Source organism: Nannospalax galili, unplaced genomic scaffold, assembly GCF_000622305.1.
Source record: "Nannospalax galili isolate Female #2095 unplaced genomic scaffold, S.galili_v1.0 scaffold924, whole genome shotgun sequence".
NCBI lineage: Eukaryota > Metazoa > Chordata > Mammalia > Rodentia > Spalacidae > Nannospalax > Nannospalax galili.
This window is the reverse complement of record NW_008350467.1, coordinates 301,116-323,423: the sequence shown is the minus strand read 5'-3', so window position 1 is coordinate 323,423 and position 22,308 is coordinate 301,116. Positions and strand designations below refer to the sequence as shown.

General features: G+C 49.1%; 1 protein-coding gene across 10 annotated transcripts in view; it reads left to right on the top strand.

Moving 5' to 3' along the window:
* The window catches only part of Fgfr1 (fibroblast growth factor receptor 1), a 58,449-nt gene that overhangs the window by 34,418 nt on the left and 1,723 nt on the right, over positions 1-22,308 (top strand). For 3 of the 10 annotated variants that reach the window (XM_017801836.2, XM_017801841.2, XM_029570781.1), the window contains exons 3-15: positions 7,919-8,185; positions 9,662-9,751; positions 10,017-10,189; positions 13,169-13,292; positions 14,319-14,509; positions 16,485-16,629; positions 18,413-18,615; positions 19,212-19,357; positions 19,584-19,705; positions 20,129-20,239; positions 20,579-20,769; positions 21,752-21,874; positions 22,089-22,159. In XM_017801836.2, coding sequence (XP_017657325.1) covers positions 7,919-8,185; positions 9,662-9,751; positions 10,017-10,189; positions 13,169-13,292; positions 14,319-14,509; positions 16,485-16,629; positions 18,413-18,615; positions 19,212-19,357; positions 19,584-19,705; positions 20,129-20,239; positions 20,579-20,769; positions 21,752-21,874; positions 22,089-22,159 — 1,957 coding nt within the window. The remainder of the gene's footprint in view (positions 1-7,918; positions 8,186-9,661; positions 9,752-10,016; positions 10,190-13,168; positions 13,293-14,318; positions 14,510-16,484; positions 16,630-18,412; positions 18,616-19,211; positions 19,358-19,583; positions 19,706-20,128; positions 20,240-20,578; positions 20,770-21,751; positions 21,875-22,088; positions 22,160-22,308) is intronic. The other 7 variants (XM_008847769.3, XM_029570780.1, XM_017801837.2 and 4 more) reach the window with 7 other exon arrangements.

Genomic DNA, 22,308 nt, shown 5'->3' with positions numbered 1-22,308 from the left:
TCAGTGAAGACATGTTAAGATGTGGGCATGTATCACCTCCAGACCAAATTAGCTATTACATGACCAGGATAAGGGAAAGAAATGGTATGTTTTTATAATTTTTAAAATTTGTGTAATATTTAATTGTGCACATACTTGTACACATGTGCATGCATGCCACAGCCCACATGCAGAGGTCAGAGGGCAACTTGTGGGAGTTGGTTCTCTCTACCATGTAGGTTCTGGGGATCAAAACTCAGGTCAGGCTTGGTAGCAAATTCTCTTACCGAACAAGCCATCTCACTAGCCAAGAAGTGGCATTTTATTTTTTTGAGACAAGGTCCAGACCTAACTGGACTGGAACTTGCTATGTAGACCAGGCTGGCCTCGGTCTCACAGAGACCCATCTCCCAAGTGACGGGATTAAAGGCATGTGTCACCATGCTCAACATGGTATTTTAAAATACACTTTTTCATGTTTTTTTTTTTTCTTTTTTTTTTTTTTTTTTTTGAGACAGGGTCTCCCTGTAGCCCCAGCTGTCCTGGAACTCACTATGTAGACCAGGCTGGCCTTGAACTCACAGAGATCTGCCTGCCTCTGCCTCCCAAGTGCTGGGATTAAAGGTGTGCGCCACCTCGCCCGGCTCTAAAATACACTTTTTCAACTGTGTATTTGTCCACGTTGCACAAGTGAGCTACATTTATATTCCCCACAGAGAAATGTGTTTCAGGTGACTTATTTAATGACCGTTTTTTCACCACTTTATAAACTAAAGTCTCTGTTCCCTCCCTCCTTCTCTCCCTCCTTTCTTCCCTTTCTTACAACAGGAGACAGGATATAGGATAGTGCTATGTAGTTAAGGCTGGTACTCACTATGCAGAGGACTCAGGTTGCCACCCTCAATTCTAAAACCCAGTACCAGTAGCCAAAACACTAGAGAGAACAGGCACCCCAGACTCTCTCTCACCAATACGGAGGCTGAGGGGAAAGTATCCAGATGCTAGTTCTAAGGATGCTTACAGCAAGCCCTGTCTCTACCCTCCCCAGGGCCAGTGATAGTAATAGGGACTCCATTCAGTTGGTAATGAAACTCAAAAGTTTTTTCCTGCAGTTCACTTTCTAACCCCTGCACCTCAAGCCTGTAAACAGGCAGGTGAACAATATATTCTGATTTACAGTCAAACATTATCAACCTCAGGCTGGATCGCTGAAGAGGTAGATGCCAGATGCTTCCAGACACGTGCCCAGCCTCATCTCAAGGAATGAGATGCATGAAGCAGAGGTTTGGGTTTGCTGCTTCCCTTAGAACATCCCACCCATTGTACACACTAGGGACAGCTTGATTCTAAAAGGTCTTTTCAGCCAGGTGTGGTAGGGCATGCCTTTAATCCCAGCAGAGGCAGGCAGATCAAATGTGAGTTTGAGGCCAGCCTGGTCTAAATAGCCAGTTTCAGGCTAGCCAGGGCTAAATAGTGAGACCCTGCCTTTTAAAAAATTAGTTTGCTGGGCGTGGTGGCACAAGCCTTTAGTCCCACCACTCCGGAGGCAGAGGTAGGCGGATCTCTGTGAGTTCGAGGCCAGCCTGGTCGCCATAGTGAACCCAGGACAGCTGGGGCTACAGGGAGACCCTATCTCAAAAAGACCAAAATAAATAAAGTTTTTCTATATTTTTCTATTTATTTATTTATTTAGTCTTTTTTGAGACAGGGTCTTCCTGTAGCCACAGCTGTCCTGGAACTCACTATGTAGACCAGGATGGCTTCGAACTCACAGAGATCCGCCTGCCTCTGCCTCCCGAGTGGTGGAACTAAAGGCGTGTGCTACCATACCCAGCAAAAAAAAGTTTTTTAAGCATTATGTTTGTTTATTGTGTGAAGGTCAGAGGACAACTTGGGAGTTGGTTCTCTCCATCCTGTGGATTCTGGGGATCAAGCTCAGGTTATCAGGCGTGGCAGCAAGTGCCTGTACCCTCTGGGCCATCTGGCTGGCCTGTACCTGATTTTAACAGGTCACATTCTCCAAGAGTTGGAATATTGATTTCAAGTGGCTGAGCAAGAAAATGACTTTCTTTTCTTCACCCTGCATAGCCAGCTCACAAAAGTATCAGTTAGCGCATCTCTTGAGGGCTGACAAACCTACCACAGTCAGCTTTGCCCCTCTGGTCTTGACTGAGAAAAGCCAGAAGAATGGAAGGTGTCTCTTCTCCAAGGAAGACATGAGTGAGGAACACTGCAGTGACTTAACAGCCACAGACTGCTAGTGAGCAGCTTACCACTTTACCAAGGAGCAGGGCCAAGGACAGGCCTACTCTACAGGACAGTAAAACAGGCAAGAGCCTAGTTGATTACCTTCCTGTCACTTCCCAGAACAAAGTGACATTTATCCCTTTTACATAAATGGAGAATCTGTAACACATCTTAGAGCTCTGTAAGCAATGAATAAAGGCCGCTAATACTTTACAACCTCTTGGCTGATATTTGAGCCCTCTAAAGGATAGCTTTTTGGCCAGATGTTAAACTCAGTTCAAGACCCATTGAATATTTCTATGTTCCTGACATTATTGTGACAGAAGAAATATAATGGGCAATTTTGTTCTGAGGTGCAAGTTCTTAGGAAAGTCAAGACGTGTAATTAAAAAGCAATGGAGAGGGGGCCTGGAGAGATGGCTCAGTAGTTAAGAACACTGACTGTTCTTGCAGAAAACCTGGGTTCGAATCCCAGCACCTACATGGCAGCTAACAACTGTCCATAACTCCAGGGGATCCATCAGCCTCTTCTGTCTTGCGTGGGCATTGCATGACATGGGTGCACTTACCTACAGGCAGGCAATACACACACATAAAATAAAAATAATAAAATGTTAAAAAAAAAAAAAAGCAATGGAGAGATGGCTCAGAGGTTTAAAAGTACTGGCTGCTTTTGCAGAAGACCTGGGGTTCAGTTCCCAGCACCTACATGGCAGCTTACAACCTCTGTAACTCTAGTTCCAAGGTATCTGATGAACTCTTGTGGCCTCTAAGAGCACAAGGCACATACATACATGCAAGCACTCATATACATAAAATAAAATAAATAAATTCTAAAAAAGAAAGAATACTCCTAGATGTTTCTAGCTGTAACTGGAATGTGATGGCTCCATACAATGAAATACTATTAGGCCAATGAAAAGAATGAAGTACTGAGATAAAGTACACCAAACCTTGACCAACACCAAAGAAACCAGTCACAGAACACCATGTGGTATGTGATTCCGTTGATGGGAATATGCAGAATAGGCAGGTTGGTAGACAGAAAGGCTGGGCGTGGTGGCGCACACCTTTAGTTCCGGCACTCAGGAGGCAGAGGCAGGTGGATCTCTGTGAGTTCAAAGACACCCTGGTCTACATAGTGCCAGGGCCAGCTGGGGCTACAGGGAGACCCTGTCTCAAAAAGACAAAAAAATTTTAAAAAGAAAGCAGATCAGTGGTAGCTAAAATTTAATGTGGGAGATGAGTCACCTGTGGGTGTGGATTTTCTTTGGGGCAGGGTATTCTAAAATTAGATTGTAGTGATGACTTTATATACACAGTCAGTCCTCCATATCTATGGGTTCTATATTGCAGATTCAGTTGACTATGGATAGAAGATAGTCGGCCGAATTTTTTGCGTGTACTGACCACGTACAGACTTTCCTTATCCTCGCTCCTGAACAACATAGTGTAACAGCTATTCACACAGCTTGCATTGTTTTAGGTGTTACAATAATAGAGAGGTAATTTAAGGAGGGTGTGCAAAGCTTCAAGAGTCCATTTTCATGAGGGGTTTGAGCATTTATAGATTTTTGCTTTGTGTTTTGAAACAGGGTCTACCTGTAGCCCCAGCTGGCCAACTCACTACGTAGACCAGGCTGGCCTTGAATTCACTGAGAGATCTCCCTGCCTCTGCCTCCAGAGTGGGCATTAAACGTGCCCACTGGGATTAAAGGTGTGCACCACCACACCTGGCTTACTCAGGATTTTTTTAAGACAGAGTGTACTGTATGTAGCCCAGAGTAACCTCAAACTCACTATGTAGCAGAAGGTGACCTTGAACTTTTAAGCTTCTTGGCCTATGCCCCCCAAGTGCTAGGACTACAGGTCTGTACTACCGTGCCAGGCTAACTTAAAATGACTGAATTTTTTTCTTTCTTTCCTTTCTTTCAGTCTATCTTTCTTTTTTTCTTTTTTCTTTTTGTTTTTTGTCTTTTAAGACAAGGTCTCCTTGTAGTCCCAACTGGCCTGGAACTCACTATGTAGACTAGGCTGGCCTCAACCTCAAGAGATCTGCCTGCCTCTGCCTCCCATGTGCTGGAATTAAAGGCATGTGTGCTCGGCTAAATGGCTGAATTTTACAGTGGGTGTTATCATTTATTCGAAATTAAGAATACTAAACTGGGCGTGGTGGCATACCACTTTAATCCTAGCACTTGGAAGACAGAGGCCGGTGGACCTCTGTGAGATCAAGGCTAGCTTGATAATAATACTAAAATAAAATAAGGATACTAGTTGTGCTGGGTGGTTTCAGTTGTCAACTTGACACACCTAGGAAGAAAGAGCTTTAATGGGGGAATTTCCTTTATTAAATTGATCTGTGGGTATGTCTGTGCGACATTATCTTGGTTGTTGAGTGATGTGGGAGGGCCCAGCCCTGGGCTGATGTGGTCCTGAGTTCAATGAGAAAGCAGGCTCAGCACAGGTCAGGGGAGCAAGCCAGTAAACAGCATTCCTCCATGGTCTGTGCTTCAGTTCCTGTCTCTAACCTCCTGCCTTGAGTTCTTACCCTGAATTCCTTGAAGGTTGGGCTTTGATCAGGAGGTATAAGCCAAATAAACACTTTCTTCCCCACGTTGGTTTTGGTCAGTGTTTTATCACAGCAACAGAGAGTGAACTAATACACTAGTGTACACTAAAGACTGACTGCATGTTTTTGGTGGTGAGCTTTGACTAATCAGGGCCAGGAGAACACCAGAGAGGTTGTCACAGAAGTAAGCTTTGTTGTATGGGGGAGTTGGAGCTGTGAAAAGAACAGCCAGACTTGGAAGGAAGGTTCATGGTAAGGAGAAACTTGAGTGCAATGGGTAAGACCAGATTGGTAGGAGCCTTGAAAGCCAAGAAGGATGTGGGCCTGTGGTATAAGAGATGTGGATAAGGACAGTCATGTAACTAGGTGAACCTAGGTGTGAAGATAGGAAGAGTGTAAACTGGCCACATAGGCTGTGTAGGAGGCTATCCCAGGATGGTGCTCAGGGAGGGAGGATAAAACCGGTTCCTGGGGCGAAGAGATGGCTCAGAGGTTAAGAACACTGACTGTTCTTGCAGAAGACCTGGGTTCGAATCCCAGCACCCACATGATAGCTAACAACTGTCTGTAACTCCAGTTCCAAGGGATCCAACAGCCTCTTCTGTCATCTGTGGGCATTGCATGACACGGGTGCACTTACCTGCATGCAGGCAATACACACACACGCATAAAATAAAAATAATATTGAAAAAAAAATTGGTTCCTGACAGAAAAGAGTTTTGTTGGCAAGTCTGTCAGGACTGATGGGAGGTTGTAGGTTTATGTGAAAGCCCAGAGAGCAGGTCTCAGCAGACAGCAGACAGCAGAGCCCTCTGGGGCAGATCGCCGCCTTTTCTGCTTGCTGTGTAAGCAGGCGGGTGATGCCTGAGTCTGAGAATTTGAGTTCACTGTTGACCAACAGCTGGTGCTGATCACAAGCAGCAAAATATTTAATCAGTGAAGTCACTTGAGGGAAATGAGATTGGATCAATAGGAGTGCCTGCTGTTTTACTTAAGAGTCAAGTCCAAACTGCTTTTCTTCTGCATTTGGCAAAACCACAAACCATTAAAAATAGAAAGAATAACCTACAATAGCTTTTTTTTTTTTTTTTTAAGCCAGCTATGTTGCCCCTGTAGACCAAACTCACAAAAATAAATGTGTGCTAGTCTAGTGGTCTCCAAACCCTTTTGGAGCAGCTCCCCTGCTTCTGATGACCCAGTATTTAGGAAAGGGGTTGACACAGAACGACACCTGAACCCCCTGGAGCAAGAAACACTTTCAGTCCTCTGGGGCCTAAGGTTTCCAGTGGAAACCTGTGGAGCACCTCAGAAAGAGCAGAGCTGTAACCCACTGGTACAGCATTTGCATAGCTTATGCAAAGCCCTAAGTTCCACACCCCCAGCACTACAAAAGGGGTAGGGGGTGGGAGCAGACATGCTAGTGCTAGCCCTGAGCTATACAGTAAGTTTGGCATCAACCCGGGCTTCATAGCAAGACCCTGTCTCAGAAAACAAAAGTATCGGTATAAGCTAGATGTGCACACCTCTAATCCCAGGACTCTGGAGGCAGAAGCAGGTGAATCTCTGTGAGTTTGAGGCCAGCCTGGTCTACATGGTGAGTTCAGCCCAGTCAGGGTTACATAGTAAGACCCTGTCTTAAGAAAGTCTGGGTATGGTAGCATACAACTGTAGAATCCCCATGTGGCAGAGGCAGAAGCAGGATGCTCCCCACAAATTTGAGGCTAGTCTGGGCTACACAGCCAGTCTCTGTCAAACAGACCCAAGTAAATGCATTGAGGGATGGAGTAAAGGGCAAAGGGAATCCAGGAAGGAAGACCATAAGGGACTGTCCTTTAATCTACAAGCATTTAGTGAGCAACTCTTCGTGACACATCCCACCATCTCACTAGACTGGGGGTGAGAAGTGGCTTCCAGAAAGACATTTTTGCCAGGCTGAACACTCATGAACACCTGGAGAGAGAGTGAGAGGCAAAGGATGGAGCCCTACAGGGCACATGGGCGCTAGGAGTCAGAATGGGTCAGGGAAGCAAGCTATTTCAGAAGCTTAGGCACCTGTGACAAGGTCCTTTGAGCGTGGGCAGGGCCAGCATGAGGGGCACCCCGGTGCATATTCTACTAGTGGAAGGGGCCAGTCACATATTTGAATACCCTGAAAGAACAGAAACGTCCCTCCTTCTTCACAGAAGGGGCATGGATGATTACTAGCAATGTTAGAAGACAGGACTTCCTGACGACATGAGTGAGTCAGCGCACCATGAGAGGGTTGAGTGCTCTCCATAGCATCAGATCTTGGGTGTCTGGACATGCTGGCGAGTTCAGCACTTTTGCTCAAGATGGTGAAAGAGGTGGCCGGTGGCTATGTACATTGTGTCACAGGGAGGAAGGTGGGGTGCAGAAGAGGGTGAACCCAGGCAGTGGATGAGAAAGGGGCTTTATGTGTACCATGTCTGCTGCCAGAGCAGATGTGCTATTGTGGCAGCTGCAGGCTCCATTCCTAACACAGGCAAAGGCTCCAAGGCCTTGGGCCTAGCACCTGTTCACTGGAGGCTCCCCTAAACTGACCTCTCCTTGGCTGTCCCTTCCACACAGGCATCCGTATGGCTGGAGGGCCAAGCCCCCACTCTTGCTGAGTCATGCAGACCCAGAGTCCAGGTTGACAAAATGCCTGCCCTTGTCTTGGGTGGGGACTGCTGGGTTTGTGAGGCGTGGGGCTTGTTCACTAGGGAGAGGGGTGAGACCAACAAGGCCAAAAAGGAATGGGGTGTTCCTGTAGGAAGTGGCTGTTCTTGGCAAAGATCTGAGCAGCATGTGGGGAGGGGGCATTATTCTGGAAGGAAGACCTTTCCCCTTAGGATGGAGGGAAATGAAACACTGCTTAATGCTGCTGCAGCTGCTTCCTAACTGCCTCTTTCTTCTTTGACTTGTGGAGGAATGGGGTGGAAGAGAAGAGCTGAGAGTCCCAGGCAGCCAGTCGTTTCCAACTGGCACACATTCCAGTCCCAGCTCTGACCTTGAGTGAGGCCTGGCCAGCGCAGGTGCCCTATGGCTAGCCTAACTTCCCCTCTCTCCTCCTCCTTTCCTCTCTTGGCTTTTCTTCCTGGCCCCTGTGGGTGGCTGCAGCTCAGCCCTGGGGAGCCCCTGTGGAAGTGGAGTCCCTTCTGGTCCACCCTGGTGACCTGCTGCAGCTGCGTTGTCGGCTGCGGGACGATGTACAGAGCATCAACTGGCTGCGGGACGGGGTGCAGCTGGTGGAAAGCAACCGCACCCGCATCACAGGGGAGGAGGTGGAGGTGCGGGATTCCGTCCCTGCTGACTCTGGCCTCTACGCTTGCGTGACCAGCAGCCCCTCTGGCAGCGACACCACCTACTTCTCCGTCAATGTCTCAGGTTGGTAGCAAAGCCCTCTCCCCATTCACTTCTCTGATTCTTATCTGCTAGTTTCAAGAGGAGGTGAGCCCCCTTACCTTCCGTGACCTGCCCCTATTCTGCTTCAGAAACTGCTGCCCACTAACCTTGCTCCCTGCCCGCTGCGTGGCTTAGCTCTCAGAGGCTGACCAAGTGGGATGGAGGCTAGGCCAGTGACGTGGGGCTGCCAAGACCTACCTCAGAGGTGATTACTGATGCTTTGGGGTGTTAAGACCCTACGATTTCCCCACCACAGCTTGCCCGGATCTCTGGATGCTAAGTGGGGCTCAGTCAACTTCCGTCTAGTCAAGGCCTGGCCTTAGTGCATACGGTGACGTTCCCACAGTTGGGAAGGACTCAGACAACTGTCATGTCCACAGACTTTGTGGAAACACTTGTTGTCTAGCTAGTGGAGCTATAAGAGCAGCCAGGCAACCCTAGAGCTCTTCTGGTCCTGGGAATCTGCTTCTTTTAGAATGCCACTTTCATAAAACTACGATCCAAGGAAGTTGGAACATATTCCATCTGTGCACTCCAAGATGTGGGTTTGGTACCTTCTTCCAGGCATCATTTAGAACCTGTCCCCAGTTGAGGGATTCGCTTTCTTTATGCCCCTCCAGACTCCGAAGAGGACAGGGAGGGCTGAAGAAACCTTTGGTATGAGCCCTGTTGCTGACCACATGGTGTCAAAACTCTTCTTAAATGGGGTACATCCTTGTTGTGGAGTGGTATTGACAGTTGGAGGTTCCTATCTGCTCTGGTTAAGAAAGGCAGCTCTCTTGGGGCTGGAGAGATGGCTCAGCAGTTAAGAACACTGACTGTTCTTGCAGAAGACTGGGGTTCGAATCCCAGCACCCACATGGCAGCTAACAACTGTCTGTAACTCCAGTTCCAGGGGATCTGACGGCCTCTTGTGCCTGCCGTGGGCATCCCATGAAATGAGTGCACTTACCTACATGCAGGCAATACACGCATACACATAAAATAAAAATAATAAATAAAATAAAAAAAAGAAAGACAGCTGTTAGCCCTCAGAAGATCCTGATTGTGTGTTGTTCGGCCTATGGGTTTAGAAGTAGCTTCAGGGCTCAGCGTGGCATGCCTGCCTGGGTTTCTCAATGGTTGATGTCCAAAGGATGCAGGTTCCTTTGCTGCTATTGTAGGTGCCCAGGTGAGCTGAGAGACTTTGGGTACAAGCTAGAATAGAAAGAACAGCTGGCTCTGCTGGCACTGTCCAGGCAGAGGGCAGCGCATTGGGCTAGGATGAGCACTAGAGCATGCAGTTCATAGAGAGGTTGTCATAAGAGAAAAATCTGGAAGAACCGGAGTCCTTATGGGGTAGGGTGGCCATATTCACCTGTGGCTGCTCTACGGTGGTCTTTATAGGCTGACTGCTCTTTGGATGGAAATCTAGACATGCTCAGTAGTACCTCAGTGCCCACCCCTTTCTTCCCACAGATGCACTCCCCTCCTCAGAGGATGATGATGATGACGACGACTCCTCCTCAGAGGAGAAAGAGACAGATAACACCAAACCAAACCGTAGGCGTGAGACACAGTTTCCTCTCTTACTGCCTTTGAGACGTAGGAATTGAGACTAAGTGGGGAAGCCTGGCTAAAGTGGGAGGAGAGAGGCTTAAAAGGCCTGTGGGCCATGAAGGTGCCTGACTGCTGTCCCTCTAAATGGCTTGATAAACACTGGACATGTAGATGTTGAGCAGATGGGCGAGGTGCCTGTAGGCCTGTCTGGCCCTTGCTTCTGAGCCTGGCCACTCCCACACCCTCACCTGTCTCTCTTGGCTTTCCTGGACAGCTGTAGCTCCATACTGGACATCCCCAGAAAAGATGGAAAAGAAACTACATGCCGTGCCGGCTGCCAAGACTGTGAAGTTCAAATGCCCATCCAGTGGGACACCCAACCCCACTTTGCGCTGGCTGAAAAATGGCAAAGAATTCAAACCCGACCACAGGATTGGAGGCTATAAGGTACATGTATAGATACAGATCACAGAAGTTAGAGTTGGGTGGAAGACGCTGGGACAGAACTTTTTTTTTTGGAAGGAGGCAGAAACTCTTATGCCTATATTGTTTGGCTTTCATTGTTTTGGGTGTATTTTGTTGTTTTAGATGGTTTTGTTGGTTTGTTTGCTGGGGATTGAACATAAGGCATTGTATGTGCCACTGAGCTACAACACTTTAAAATTATAATGTTAATAATACTTTAAACATTTTCAGCCGGGCGTGGTGGTGCATGCCTTTAATTCCAGCACTCCGGGAGGCAGAGGTGGACGGATCTTTGGGAGTTCAAGGCCAGTCTGGTCTCCATAGTGAATCCAGGCCAGCTGGGGCTACAGGGAGACCCTATCTCAAAAAGAGCAAAAAAAGAGAAAACTTTCAGATGCCAAGATTTAAGTTCTTTAGAGTTTAGATTTTTATTTTTACAGTTAAACACATTTTATATAGTTTCTTATCATTTGTTAACATGAGTATTTGTGTTATTTCAAGCATGAACATTTGAAAGAGTTTTTCATTGGTGTATAAGATTCAAGTTATAAAAGTCTCCCATCATTTAATGAGCTTTTCTTAAAAAATATTTTGTTTATTAGCTTTATTTTATATGTATGAGTGTATTGCCTGCATGTATGTGAGGGCACCCATGTCGTGCAATGTTGTGGAGGTCAGAAGAGGGCTTCGGATACCATGGAACTGAGTCAAGGACTGTTCATAGCCACCATGTGGGTGCTGGGAATTGAACCCAGGTCCTTTGCAAGAGCAGTCAGTGCTCTTAACCGCTGAGCCATCTCTCCAGCCCTAATGAGCTATTTTTTGATACTAGGTATTTTACAGATTTTTGTAATGTAAGTAATGTTGCTATAAATCTTCATCTGCATTTTTTTATATTAATTTTTTGTTGGTAAGCCATCTCACCCATCCCTTTATCAGTGTTAGTTGGGAGTGGAGGAAAGCTTGCAGGAGTCAGTCCTCTCCTTCTACCTTGTAGGTCCCATGGATCAAAGTCAGGTTGTCAGGCTTGGTCCAAGTGCCCTTACCCACAAGCCATCTCATCAACCCTCATCAGCATTTTAAAATGATCTTCCGTTTGCTCCTTCTTTTCTTTGCTAGGGGTTGAACCCAGGGCTTTTGTGCGTACTAAGCACACAGCATTGAGTTACATCCTCAGCCCCCAAGTTATAGCGGGGAAAACCTGTCACCTTCCCATAAGACTATGAGTGACACAAGCTCACTAGACATTTGCCAACAGATTCAGCAGGTCAAAGTGTTTCGTTTCCTCCAGTGTTTTGTTTTACTGATTAACAACATTAGACATTCCTGGTGCTGCTAAGCAGGCCCCCCCCCACCCCCCCCCCCCCCCGCGGTGTGACTTGTCTGCGGACTCCTTTGTATTTGGAGGAAGACACATTGATGAGACTCCTTCTTCAAAGATCTGGCCATCCCCCTAGTCCGGTGTGCCTCTCACCTCACCTAGCTTCCCTCTCTCATTCCTTTCTGCTTTTCTCAAGACAGTGTTTCTCTATATACCTCGGGCTGGCCTGGAACTCACAACTTGCCATCTCGGCCTCCTGAGTCCTGAGGTCATGGGCATGTGTCACCGTGCATGGCTTCTCATCACTCATGTAGAAGAAAAGGAGAGGGAATCAGAATGACTGTGGAAAGCTTTAAATGAGTCCTCCGACTGCTTACTGTCTGCAAGTTACTGCGCTTCAGCTGGGACAGGGCAGCATTCTGGCCCATAAAGACCTTAGCCTAATAAGAGGGCAGATGTCTAAGAGCAGCCATGGTGCGGCCACAGCCAGTGCCTCAGCGGGAAAGCAGAGGAAAAGCTGAGTACAAATCTGACCAGAGTCGGCTGGAGGGGGGACACAGAAATTTTTTGATGTTTATTTTTTTATTATTATAATATATATTTACTTTGACTTTGTGTGTGTGTGTGTGTGTGTGTGTGTGTGACTTTGTGTGTGTGTGTGTGTGTGTGTGTGTGAGAGAGAGAGAGAGAGAGAGAGAGAGAGAGAGAGAAACCCAGCCTCCCTGACCCCAGTAGCCTGGAGCTTGCTATGTAGACCAAGCTGGACTTACTCTCACAAAGATTAACCTGCCTTTACCTCCTGAGTGCTAGGATTAAAGGTGTGTGCCACCACACCTGCCTTAATTTTTTATTACACGTTGTTGTGTGTGTGTGCATATGTACACATACGTGCATACCTCTGGAAGTCATAGAATCACGTGAGACCTGGGGATTGAACTCAGGTTGTCAAGGTTGGTAACAGGTGCCTTTACCCATGGAGATCTCTTGATAGTCCCAAGGAGATAGGTGTGTTTGTTTTTAAAAATATTTTATTATTTTATGTGTATGAGCGTAGTGCCTACACGTAGTTAAGCGCACCTGTGTCCTCCAATGCCCACAGAGGACAGAGACTGTCAGATCCCCTGGAACTACAGTTATGGACAGTTGTTAGCTGCCATGTGGATGCTGGGAATTGAACCCAGGTCTTCTGCAAGAACAGTGTTCTTAACCGCTGAGCCATCTCTCCAGCCCCCAAGAGATACGTTTTAAATGAGGTATCCAGGAGATGAAACATGAGGTATCAGGAGAAACGAGGTAGCAGGAGAGACATGTCAGATATAGGGATGAAACTGGTGGACATGGAGAAGATTCCCAGTGAGCTTGGGAAAGTTTGCAGAAGGCACATGTGTCCAGGTCATGGTTGCTCCTGAGTGCCACAGTAAAGGTACCCAGAGTCACCATGCAGGTCTTCAGGGTATGTTCTGAGCACAGGACCAGAGCTAGGTCCTGTGTGCTTTGTTTGGTTCCCAGTGCAGCACTGACCATGTCCCGCTTCTTCCCACCTGGTGGCGGGGGAGGGGGAACGGCACACACAGGGGCCTGCAGTACTCTGGCTTCCCGTGTTCTCCCCCAGATCCTCAACAGAGCCCTTTGTCCTGCAGGTCCGTTACGCTACCTGGAGCATCATAATGGACTCCGTGGTGCCCTCTGACAAGGGCAACTACACCTGTATCGTGGAGAATGAGTATGGCAGCATTAACCACACCTACCAGCTTGATGTTGTGGGTAAGAAGGCCAAGGCCTTGGTGGCAAGAGGCAGTAGAGGAAAGGAAGGGGTGGGCAAACACAGCTGTGGATCCCCGGGGTGGAATCTGGGCAGTGTTTGGCATTTACACCTCACCCTCAGCCTCCCTTTTCTGTCTTCTGAGATAGGGTCTCACGCTCTAGCACAGGCTGCCTTGGAACTCATAGACTAGCCTTGAATTTATGGTGATTCTCCTGCCTCGAGCCTCACATTTCTAATCTGTAAAGCAGTGATGAGGGTGAGATGGGAATGTTTCTCAAAGCTGTAGGGCACCTAGAAGCAGAAGGTGCTATAGGTAGCCTGTCCTGAAAACACGGCTGGGGCAGTAATAAGAAATCCAGCATAACAGTAGCTGTGAATGCCACTAAAATGCCGGGGCTCTTTAAATTCTGTCTCTGCACTTTGTCGTTGTGTCCCTGCAGTAGAGGCACAATTCCACTAGCTGTAGCCAAGAGCATACACTGAGGTGCAGAGGAGCCAGGGGCCCTGGAATGCAGAATCATGGGCAGTGCCCAGTTGGCGACATCCCTGGAGATTCCAGGACTGACCTTCTAAAGGTTCTGGGTCTCCTGAGATTGTATACCAAGCCTCACAGCTAACAGCCACCTTCACTTTGAGGTCTAGGAAGAAGATTGCGGTCTGGGAGGTCTGGGGTAGGGCCTAAGTCTGAGAAGCTCCTCTGTAATATTGGCACCACTGCTCCTGAGCCATGCTGGAATCTGGGGATGTGACTAAAGTATGACGTATTCTATTTAGACGAGAGATGGTTGTGCCTGTAAATGTGGTACATTGCTGGGGAGCTAGAAGGGATGGGTGTCCATTCTCTCGGCTCAGGTTCAAAGGGCTGGAACTCGGCAGAGGCACTGGGAAGGTCATTGCCAGTCACCAGCAAAACTGGGGGACCAGTATATGTGCACCTTTCAGGATGATGATCCCTCTGTCAGCATCCCAGCCAGGATCAGATCATTTCACGGTCCGATGAGCCTATCCTCTCCCTTCCTCCACAGAGCGGTCCCCTCACAGGCCCATTCTGCAGGCAGGGTTGCCTGCCAACAAGACAGTGGCCCTGGGCAGCAATGTGGAGTTCATGTGTAAGGTGTATAGTGACCCACAGCCCCATATCCAGTGGCTAAAGCACATCGAGGTGAATGGGAGTAAGATTGGCCCGGACAACCTGCCTTATGTCCAGATCCTGAAGGTAATCTTGGCCTTGTTCTTCCGGGGCCAGTATGTGTGCTGGGGATGACCAGTGTCCCCTGTGTCCCCTGGGGGCTCAAATTCCTCTGCTCAGATTCAGTGCCTGTGATTAGGGCTCTGCCTTAATCTTCAAGCACACACTCCATCTGAGTAAGGATCTAGCCACAGGCTAGTGACAGCACAAAGAGGTGGTGAGCTGGAAACGGGGCGGGTAGGCAATGTTGGTTGCTGGTTTCTAAAGAGCTCTGAGAGCAACTCCTAGGGCTTCTGGGTCTTTTGGGTCGGTTACTCAAGGAAGGCATTTGGACTCTTGCTTGTTTGTGGCCCAGGACCAAAGCCTTCCAACAACAAATGTTTCTCAATGTCCCCTTTGCTTGTTTCCCAAGTTACAGTCTTTTGGCAAACGAGGTGAATGCTAAGTGTGTTGCTTACGTAGTTAGAAAAGTAAATGCCACCTATAAATTCTAAGCAGCATGAGAAGTAATGGCACTCTCTTCCCTTTTCCTCTCACCCCCAGACTCTCATTGTGTCTGAATGCTCCATTAATCCAGGGAGGGAATTGGCTAAGTCTCCAGTGGATCTTGCAACAGGAAGTAACCAGAAGTTAGACCTCACCCTCCCCTGCCTTGGCTGTCCTAAAGATTTACTGGCTGTCCCTTCTTTGCCACTGGTGCTGAAAGCGCTTTGGGGCTTGGAGCCCTGTCTCCATTTACAGCCCTCACCCAGTCCTGGAGGGGGGAGTTTGACACACAGAATGTTGGCTTTGACACAGTGATTCCACCTCTCCCCTTCCTAGCTTCCCCCTCGCCCCCCCGTCTCTTTTTTCTTTTTCCTTTCCGCTTTTGACCCCCCCCCCGCCCCCCCGGTCTCTTTTTACTATTTCATCCCTCCGTTTCTTTTCTCAATCAAATGTGAGGCCAGCTCATTTTGTCCCACTCAGAGGGGAAGGTTGTAAGTCTCAGTGTCTCCTTTGTCTTGGCTCCCTGGGCCTGCCTAAAAGTTACCCTGGAGCAGAGTATGGCCACATCTCCACGTTTGCCCAACTGACTGGTGTGTCGTTGGTTTGTTCCAGCATTCGGGGATTAATAGCTCGGATGCGGAGGTGCTGACCCTGTTCAATGTGACAGAGGCCCAGAGCGGGGAATATGTGTGTAAGGTTTCCAATTATATTGGTGAAGCTAACCAGTCTGCGTGGCTCACTGTCACCAGACCTGTGGCAAAAGGTAATGGGGAGATGGTCGGGGCCCTGTACTGGGAACTTGATTTAGGCCCCACACTGCTGGGGCAGGTTGGGAAGCCAGCGCCAACTCTCCCTGTCTCCTGCTGTGTTCTTAATGCCCAGAGCCATGGAAAAATGCCTGGCCTGGGAGGCTGGTTTGGTTTGGTACTGTGTTGGCTATCTGTGACTGCCTCTGTGCCTAATGTGTTTTCCTTGGTATAGTGTGTGTGTGTACCTGGACTTGTGAGACAGTCTTTTGTGTTAGCAATGATACTTCAGACTGAAATTTTGAATGATGGTTAGAAAAAAGGATCAGGCATTCTCTTTCAAACCGGCAGGCTGTGTGTGTGTGTGTGTGTGTGTGTGTGTGTGTAGACAGCCTGCCCTTCCTTCCCTTCTGTGTGTACCCTCTAACTCTCTTTACCTAAAACCAAACAGCCCCCTATCCACCAGGCCCCATTTCTCCATGCTGCCCACCACCCGCATGCTTGGCTGGGCCAGTGGCTGCCAGCGTCTGGTGATGGGTCGTAACCAGCAATCATCTTCTCAGGTCCGCCGGAGCTCCTCCCTCGGGGCCTCACTCTTTTCCTCTAACAGGTCTCGCTGCCTGGTGGTTTTTGTTTGTTCTTATTGCAAAGGAGACGCTGGGGAGCATTTCTGCCTCTGGTTTTGGTGCCCTTCTTTCTGCCCACTGTTTCTGCCTCTCTGAGGTCTCATGTCCTTTGCTTGTCCATTTTGCTTCCGTTGTCTCTTCTAGACTGCTGGAGTTAATACCACCGACAAAGAGATGGAGGTGCTCCACTTACGAAATGTCTCCTTTGAGGATGCAGGGGAGTATACGTGCTTGGCGGGTAACTCTATCGGACTCTCCCATCACTCTGCATGGTTGACCGTTCTGGAAGGTATACACTGCACTCATCTTTTCCATGTCCTGCCCCTGCCATAGGCATGAGGGAGCAGAGCATGCATTGCGGGGCTAGGGAGCGTCAGAGAGGGATGGCTCCCACCCGCCCCATGCCCTTTTCTGCTCCAGCTTCGAGGCACACGTGGGGGCCCCTGGCTTTTCAGGAAGGAATGTGGCAACCTCCCTGAACACCTGTATCTGGCTCTCCCTGGCCAATGCAATGCATGCATGAGCTCTGGATTTACCTTGCGGCAGAGCTTTCCAGTGCTGGTTCCTTCCATCCTTGGGTGTGACGTCTTCCCTCATCCACTTGGTCCCAAAGGTGTGAATTACCTGGACCTTTTCTCCCTGAGCACAAGCTCTTGGCCAACAGGGCCTCACTGCCTCCATGGAGTGTTGCTTTCATCTGCTACACTCAGGCCTGGACAGTGAACTTGAGCTGCCTTGAGAAAGGCCTGTCTTGGCAGCACAGGAGGCCTGATGGTGCTCATCTGACCTCTGTGGCCATCCCTCCTGTCCTCCCATCCCAAGCAGGGAGATCTGTATCTCTGTATGAGCCAAGAAGGAAGGTGCCTGGAGCCTGCAGCCTGTGCAGGGTGGTGGGCTGGTAGCCGCCGGGCCGCTGTGGTTGTGCCTGCATCTCTGAATGTCCTGCATGTGGCCCGGGCGCTGCTCTGTTCTGTGCTGCTGACGGCATTCCTTCTCTTCTCTCCCCGTCCACCTCACTTGCCCAGCAGTGCCTCATGCCCTGCTGGTAGCAATGAAGCATCCTGTTTTTATTAGTACCACTGTCTCTGTTCTGTCTGTGCTCCCCGTGAGTCATCTTCATTCCCTGACACTAGGGAAAAGAAAACAGAACACTTTTCCCGCTCAGTTCTGCTGGTTCCTCGTTGGGGTGGGAGGACTCCCAGGGTGTGGCCTCCTTTTTGGCTGGCTGGGGTATTTTAAAGGGGAGGACTGTAGGAGGCGGACTGTGTACCTCCAGGGCAAGGAGGTTTCACAAGGCAGGCACTGTCATGCTGAAGGGAAAAAACAGACCAACTGGCAAGTGGGAATGGGTGTGAATTTTAAATGGAGGTGAAAGAGGAGAGTAAAATAATGCCCTCCACCCCATTTTCTTACATTTTAAGAGTTTTATGGGGTTGTAAGCAGACATCTTAAAAACTTCAAAAAATAATCTTTTTTTCATCTAGAAACATGTTTTGAAATTAGTTTTGCCTGTGGGTTAGCCAGATGTAAACATTTACTTATCTGACCTGACAGAGGTGACAGGCTTCGTCAAGGCACAGTGACTACTATGCCCCTTCACTGGTCCTTACTCGGAATGCCATCATGTGTCATGTCCTTCGAGGACCCTTAGGTCCTTTAGGAACAAAGACTCAGCAGTAGCCTGTCTCCATGTAATATATGTGCATAGCATTGAGGCTCTGCAGGGACTGCTAGTCATGCGAAAGGGACTTCTTAGCTGCTTCTTTTGGGTCTCTGGTGCCCATCTGGCCCAGAGTGACCTGAGAAACGAAGCCCTGGAATGATGAGGCTGGGACTTAAGTATCAAGAGTCTGGACCTTGCCCTCTGGGCTTTCAGTCAGTTTGAGGCTGCCTCCAGAGGTCCCAAGGTGACTGGTCCCCTTGATGCTGGAATCCCAAACTTGGCTGGGATCTGGTGGATTCTCCTCCAAGTCTCCAGGGGAAAGGAGTAGATACTGGGAATGCATGGGGCATTCCCCTCATGGATGGGCAAGGTACCCATAGCCGCTGACACCCTGTCCACACTGACTCAGCCCTGGAAGAGAGACCAGCCGTGATGACTTCGCCCCTCTACCTGGAGATCATCATCTACTGCACTGGGGCTTTCCTTATCTCCTGTATGGTGGGCTCTGTCATCATCTACAAGATGAAGAGTGGCACCAAGAAGAGCGACTTCCATAGCCAGATGGCTGTGCACAAGCTGGCCAAGAGCATCCCTCTGCGCAGACAGGTAACAGAAAGTAGATGGGGGGTTTGCAGCTCACCATTACCTTCTCTCCTTGAGCCTCTAGGGCCTGCTCCTGTCGGCCCTCCTGGCTGTTCCTTATCCAACACTTCGGGGTTTGCTCTGACTTCTGGGCCAGGCATACTGGAACATTATAAACTGAATCTGGCTCCATGCTGGTCTACCCTGTACCCCAGCTGCAAAGGCCTTGTTCATCCACCTGAGACATGGTGATGGTTTAGAAGGTGTAGGTGTATGATAGAGGGTCTCAGAACACTGCTGACCCAGAAAGGTGCCCTTGGGGGTTAAGAATTCCTAATCTGAGACAGAGACTTTGCAAATATTTGGGATAAGAAGAGAGTTGTTATTTGATAAGTTATAAAACGTTCGACTGAAGAGGTGTATTCAAGTGTGCTCATTGAATAAGTGAAGCTCAGAAAGACTTTTGATAGTGGAGACCACTCAGTCCTAGAACTAGGGTCTTCCGACCTCACCTTCCTGCCGCCCTGTGCTAGGGACAGAAACAAACCTATGCTGTGGTTTTGGGAAGCATCTGTCACCACTTCCCCTTCTCCTTGCTAGAAAGGTGACCCCACTCTTTTTTGTAGGTGTCAGCTGACTCCAGTGCCTCCATGAACTCTGGGGTTCTTCTGGTTCGGCCTTCACGACTTTCCTCCAGTGGGACTCCCATGCTAGCTGGTGTCTCTGAATACGAGCTTCCTGAAGATCCTCGCTGGGAGCTGCCCCGAGACAGGTAGCACTATGACAGCTCCACTTTCTAAGGCCCCTCCTGCTTGTTCTAATGGTGGAAGTTTTGTATACTGAGACCATCTAGGTAGTGAAAGTGCATGAGATGCCTCCAGAAATAACCCTTCCACGCCATGTTCTTGGTTGGGTGAACTACTGGGAGGTGGGGATGAGCTGGCCTAGAAAGATTTGACCTTACCAGCCCCAACTGTCACTGTCTGTTTTCCCACAAGACTGGTCTTAGGCAAACCTCTTGGAGAGGGCTGCTTTGGACAGGTGGTATTGGCAGAGGCCATCGGGCTGGACAAAGACAAACCCAACCGTGTGACCAAAGTGGCTGTGAAGATGTTGAAATGTAAGTGACCCTTCCACCCTTCCAGGGCAAGCTGGGCCTGGGCCACATACAAAACTGTCTGTGGTGGTTTCATGGCCCGTGCCTGCCAAAGTGCCCATAGGGGTTTTCTGGGGAGAGTTGCACAGTGCATCCGAGATTGCCGTAGTCTCACCTGCTCCTTGATACCGACCTGGGCTATACTCAAGTGCTCATTCTAGTTCCATGACTAGCTGATTTTCCTCACTGTCTCTCCAGCCACACACAATACCACATATTGTAGCAATAGCTCCTGCAACAGAACTATCTGGATGAGAAGTGGGGGGTGAGCAGCAGGTCTTGGAGAAAAGAGGCTCTGCAGGGATATACTCCCCCAGTCCCCAGCCTTAGCTGTCCTCCCCACCTCCCCCCACCTTCCTCATCTCACTCTCTGGTTTGTATGTGAAGCTGATGCAACAGAGAAGGACTTGTCAGACCTGATCTCAGAGATGGAGATGATGAAGATGATCGGAAAGCACAAGAACATCATCAACCTCCTGGGGGCCTGCACGCAGGATGGTAAGTGGCTCCTGGGGCAGATCCGGGCTCTGGGTCCTAGCTGAGAAATAAGCCCAGCAAGGGGTTGAATGTGTTTCTCAGGGATTGGGCTGGCCTTATTGGTATTCGTCCAGGAATACTGGCACCTAGATTCAGTGTGTGGTGTCTACATTAGGGCTCTTACCTTCAACTTTACTTTGGAACTTTCTGGACTATGCTGGGAAGAATTTTCTGGCTTTCTTTGAGTAGAAGAATGACTTTCCTCTTCCTTCCAAGAGGAGGCGAGAAGGAGGTCACAGGAATGGGACACAGCTGGGGTGTGACCTGGGCTTCCTCCAGCCTCTACCCCTGTGCTCTCAGGTCCTCTGTATGTCATTGTGGAGTATGCCTCCAAGGGCAACCTTCGAGAGTATCTGCAGGCCCGGAGGCCCCCTGGGCTGGAATACTGCTACAACCCCAGCCACAACCCTGAAGAACAGCTGTCCTCCAAGGATCTGGTATCCTGTGCCTATCAGGTGGCCCGGGGCATGGAGTATCTTGCCTCAAAGAAGGTGTGTAGCCTGAAGGCCTCCCCTTAGAAGGCAGGGTGGGATCAAGCCCTCCTAGGACTCTAACTTATGACTGGCTTTTTTGAGACAGAGTCTGACTGTGTAGTCTATACTGGCTTCAAGCTCACGGTCCTTCCCTCTCAGTCCCTCTAGTGCTATACTTGTATACGATCACACACCTGGCTCCAGTTTATGACTTCGTCCTTTAGAGCTGTGGATGCACTGAGCTCCGACCGCTTGTGCTGCCTTGGGCTCTCAGGAAACTTGAGTCTGGAGAGCCCCTGTAGCTAAGTAGCCAGGGCATCAGATTGAACTAAGTTCAAATCTTTACCACTTCATTTTCTGCATAGCCTCAGACAGCTTTTTAGTTTGTTTTTTTTTTTTTATTTGTCTTTTTGAGACAGGGTCTCCTTGTAGCCCCAGCTGTCCTGGAACTCACTATGTAGACCAGGCTGGCCTCGAACTCACAGAGATCTGCCTGCCTCTGCCTCCCGAGTGCTGGGATTAAAGGCGTGCGCCACCACCACGCCTGGCCTTTTTTCTTTTTTTTTGAGATAAGATCCCATTAAGGCTGGCCTCAAATTCATTCTGGTTGGCCTTGAACTCCTGATCATTCTGGAGGATCGGGCTTAGCACATACACCCACACAGACCGAGCATATAGGTTAAAAGATCTGCCTTTTGGGATGTAATCTGAAAGACAGGAATTAGGAAGACCAAGAAAGGAGGCCTAAAGGAGGGCTTTGCTAAAGTGACTGAGAAGTCCATAGCTGAAGAGATTCAGAGAAAAGGAAAAGAACATTTGGGGTGGGGGAGACTGTCTAGAGAGTATGAGGTGGGAGTGGGGACAGAAGACCCATGAGGTAAAGTGGGCTGCTGCCAGCTGCAGATTGAGTGCTAGAGTGGAGGGGACTAGATGGCTGGGTGGAAGGGCATTGGTTCAGGGTTGTAAACACCACCCCCCACCCCCACCCCCCCGTCTGCAGTGCATACACCGAGACCTGGCTGCCAGGAATGTCCTGGTGACAGAGGACAACGTGATGAAGATTGCAGACTTTGGCCTAGCTCGAGACATTCACCACATCGACTACTATAAAAAGACTACCAATGTAGGTTCCTTGCTGGGCATGGCCTGTGCGCTGGGCACTGCTGCACCAGGCTTTTACCCACTTAGATGTCTTTGCTGTAGGATGGGCTAAACTGCATACATTGTGCCCTGGGTCCTACCCATCATGCCCTACTTGTCCCCTCCCTGCCCTGAGCCATCCTCAGTTCATCCCATGTGTCCCTCGAATCATGCCCCACCCCCACTGCTGCTTGCAGGGCCGGCTGCCTGTGAAGTGGATGGCACCTGAGGCATTGTTTGACCGGATCTACACCCACCAGAGTGACGTGTGAGTTTGAAATATGCAATTACCCAGGATACGTGGGGGAGAAAATTCTAGCAGAGTCCCTGGACTGAAGAGAACGTCCTTTTATCTGAGAGTAGAAGCAAGCCTGCCCTGTCCCCTCCTCATCCGACATGGAACAAAGCGCTATAGTC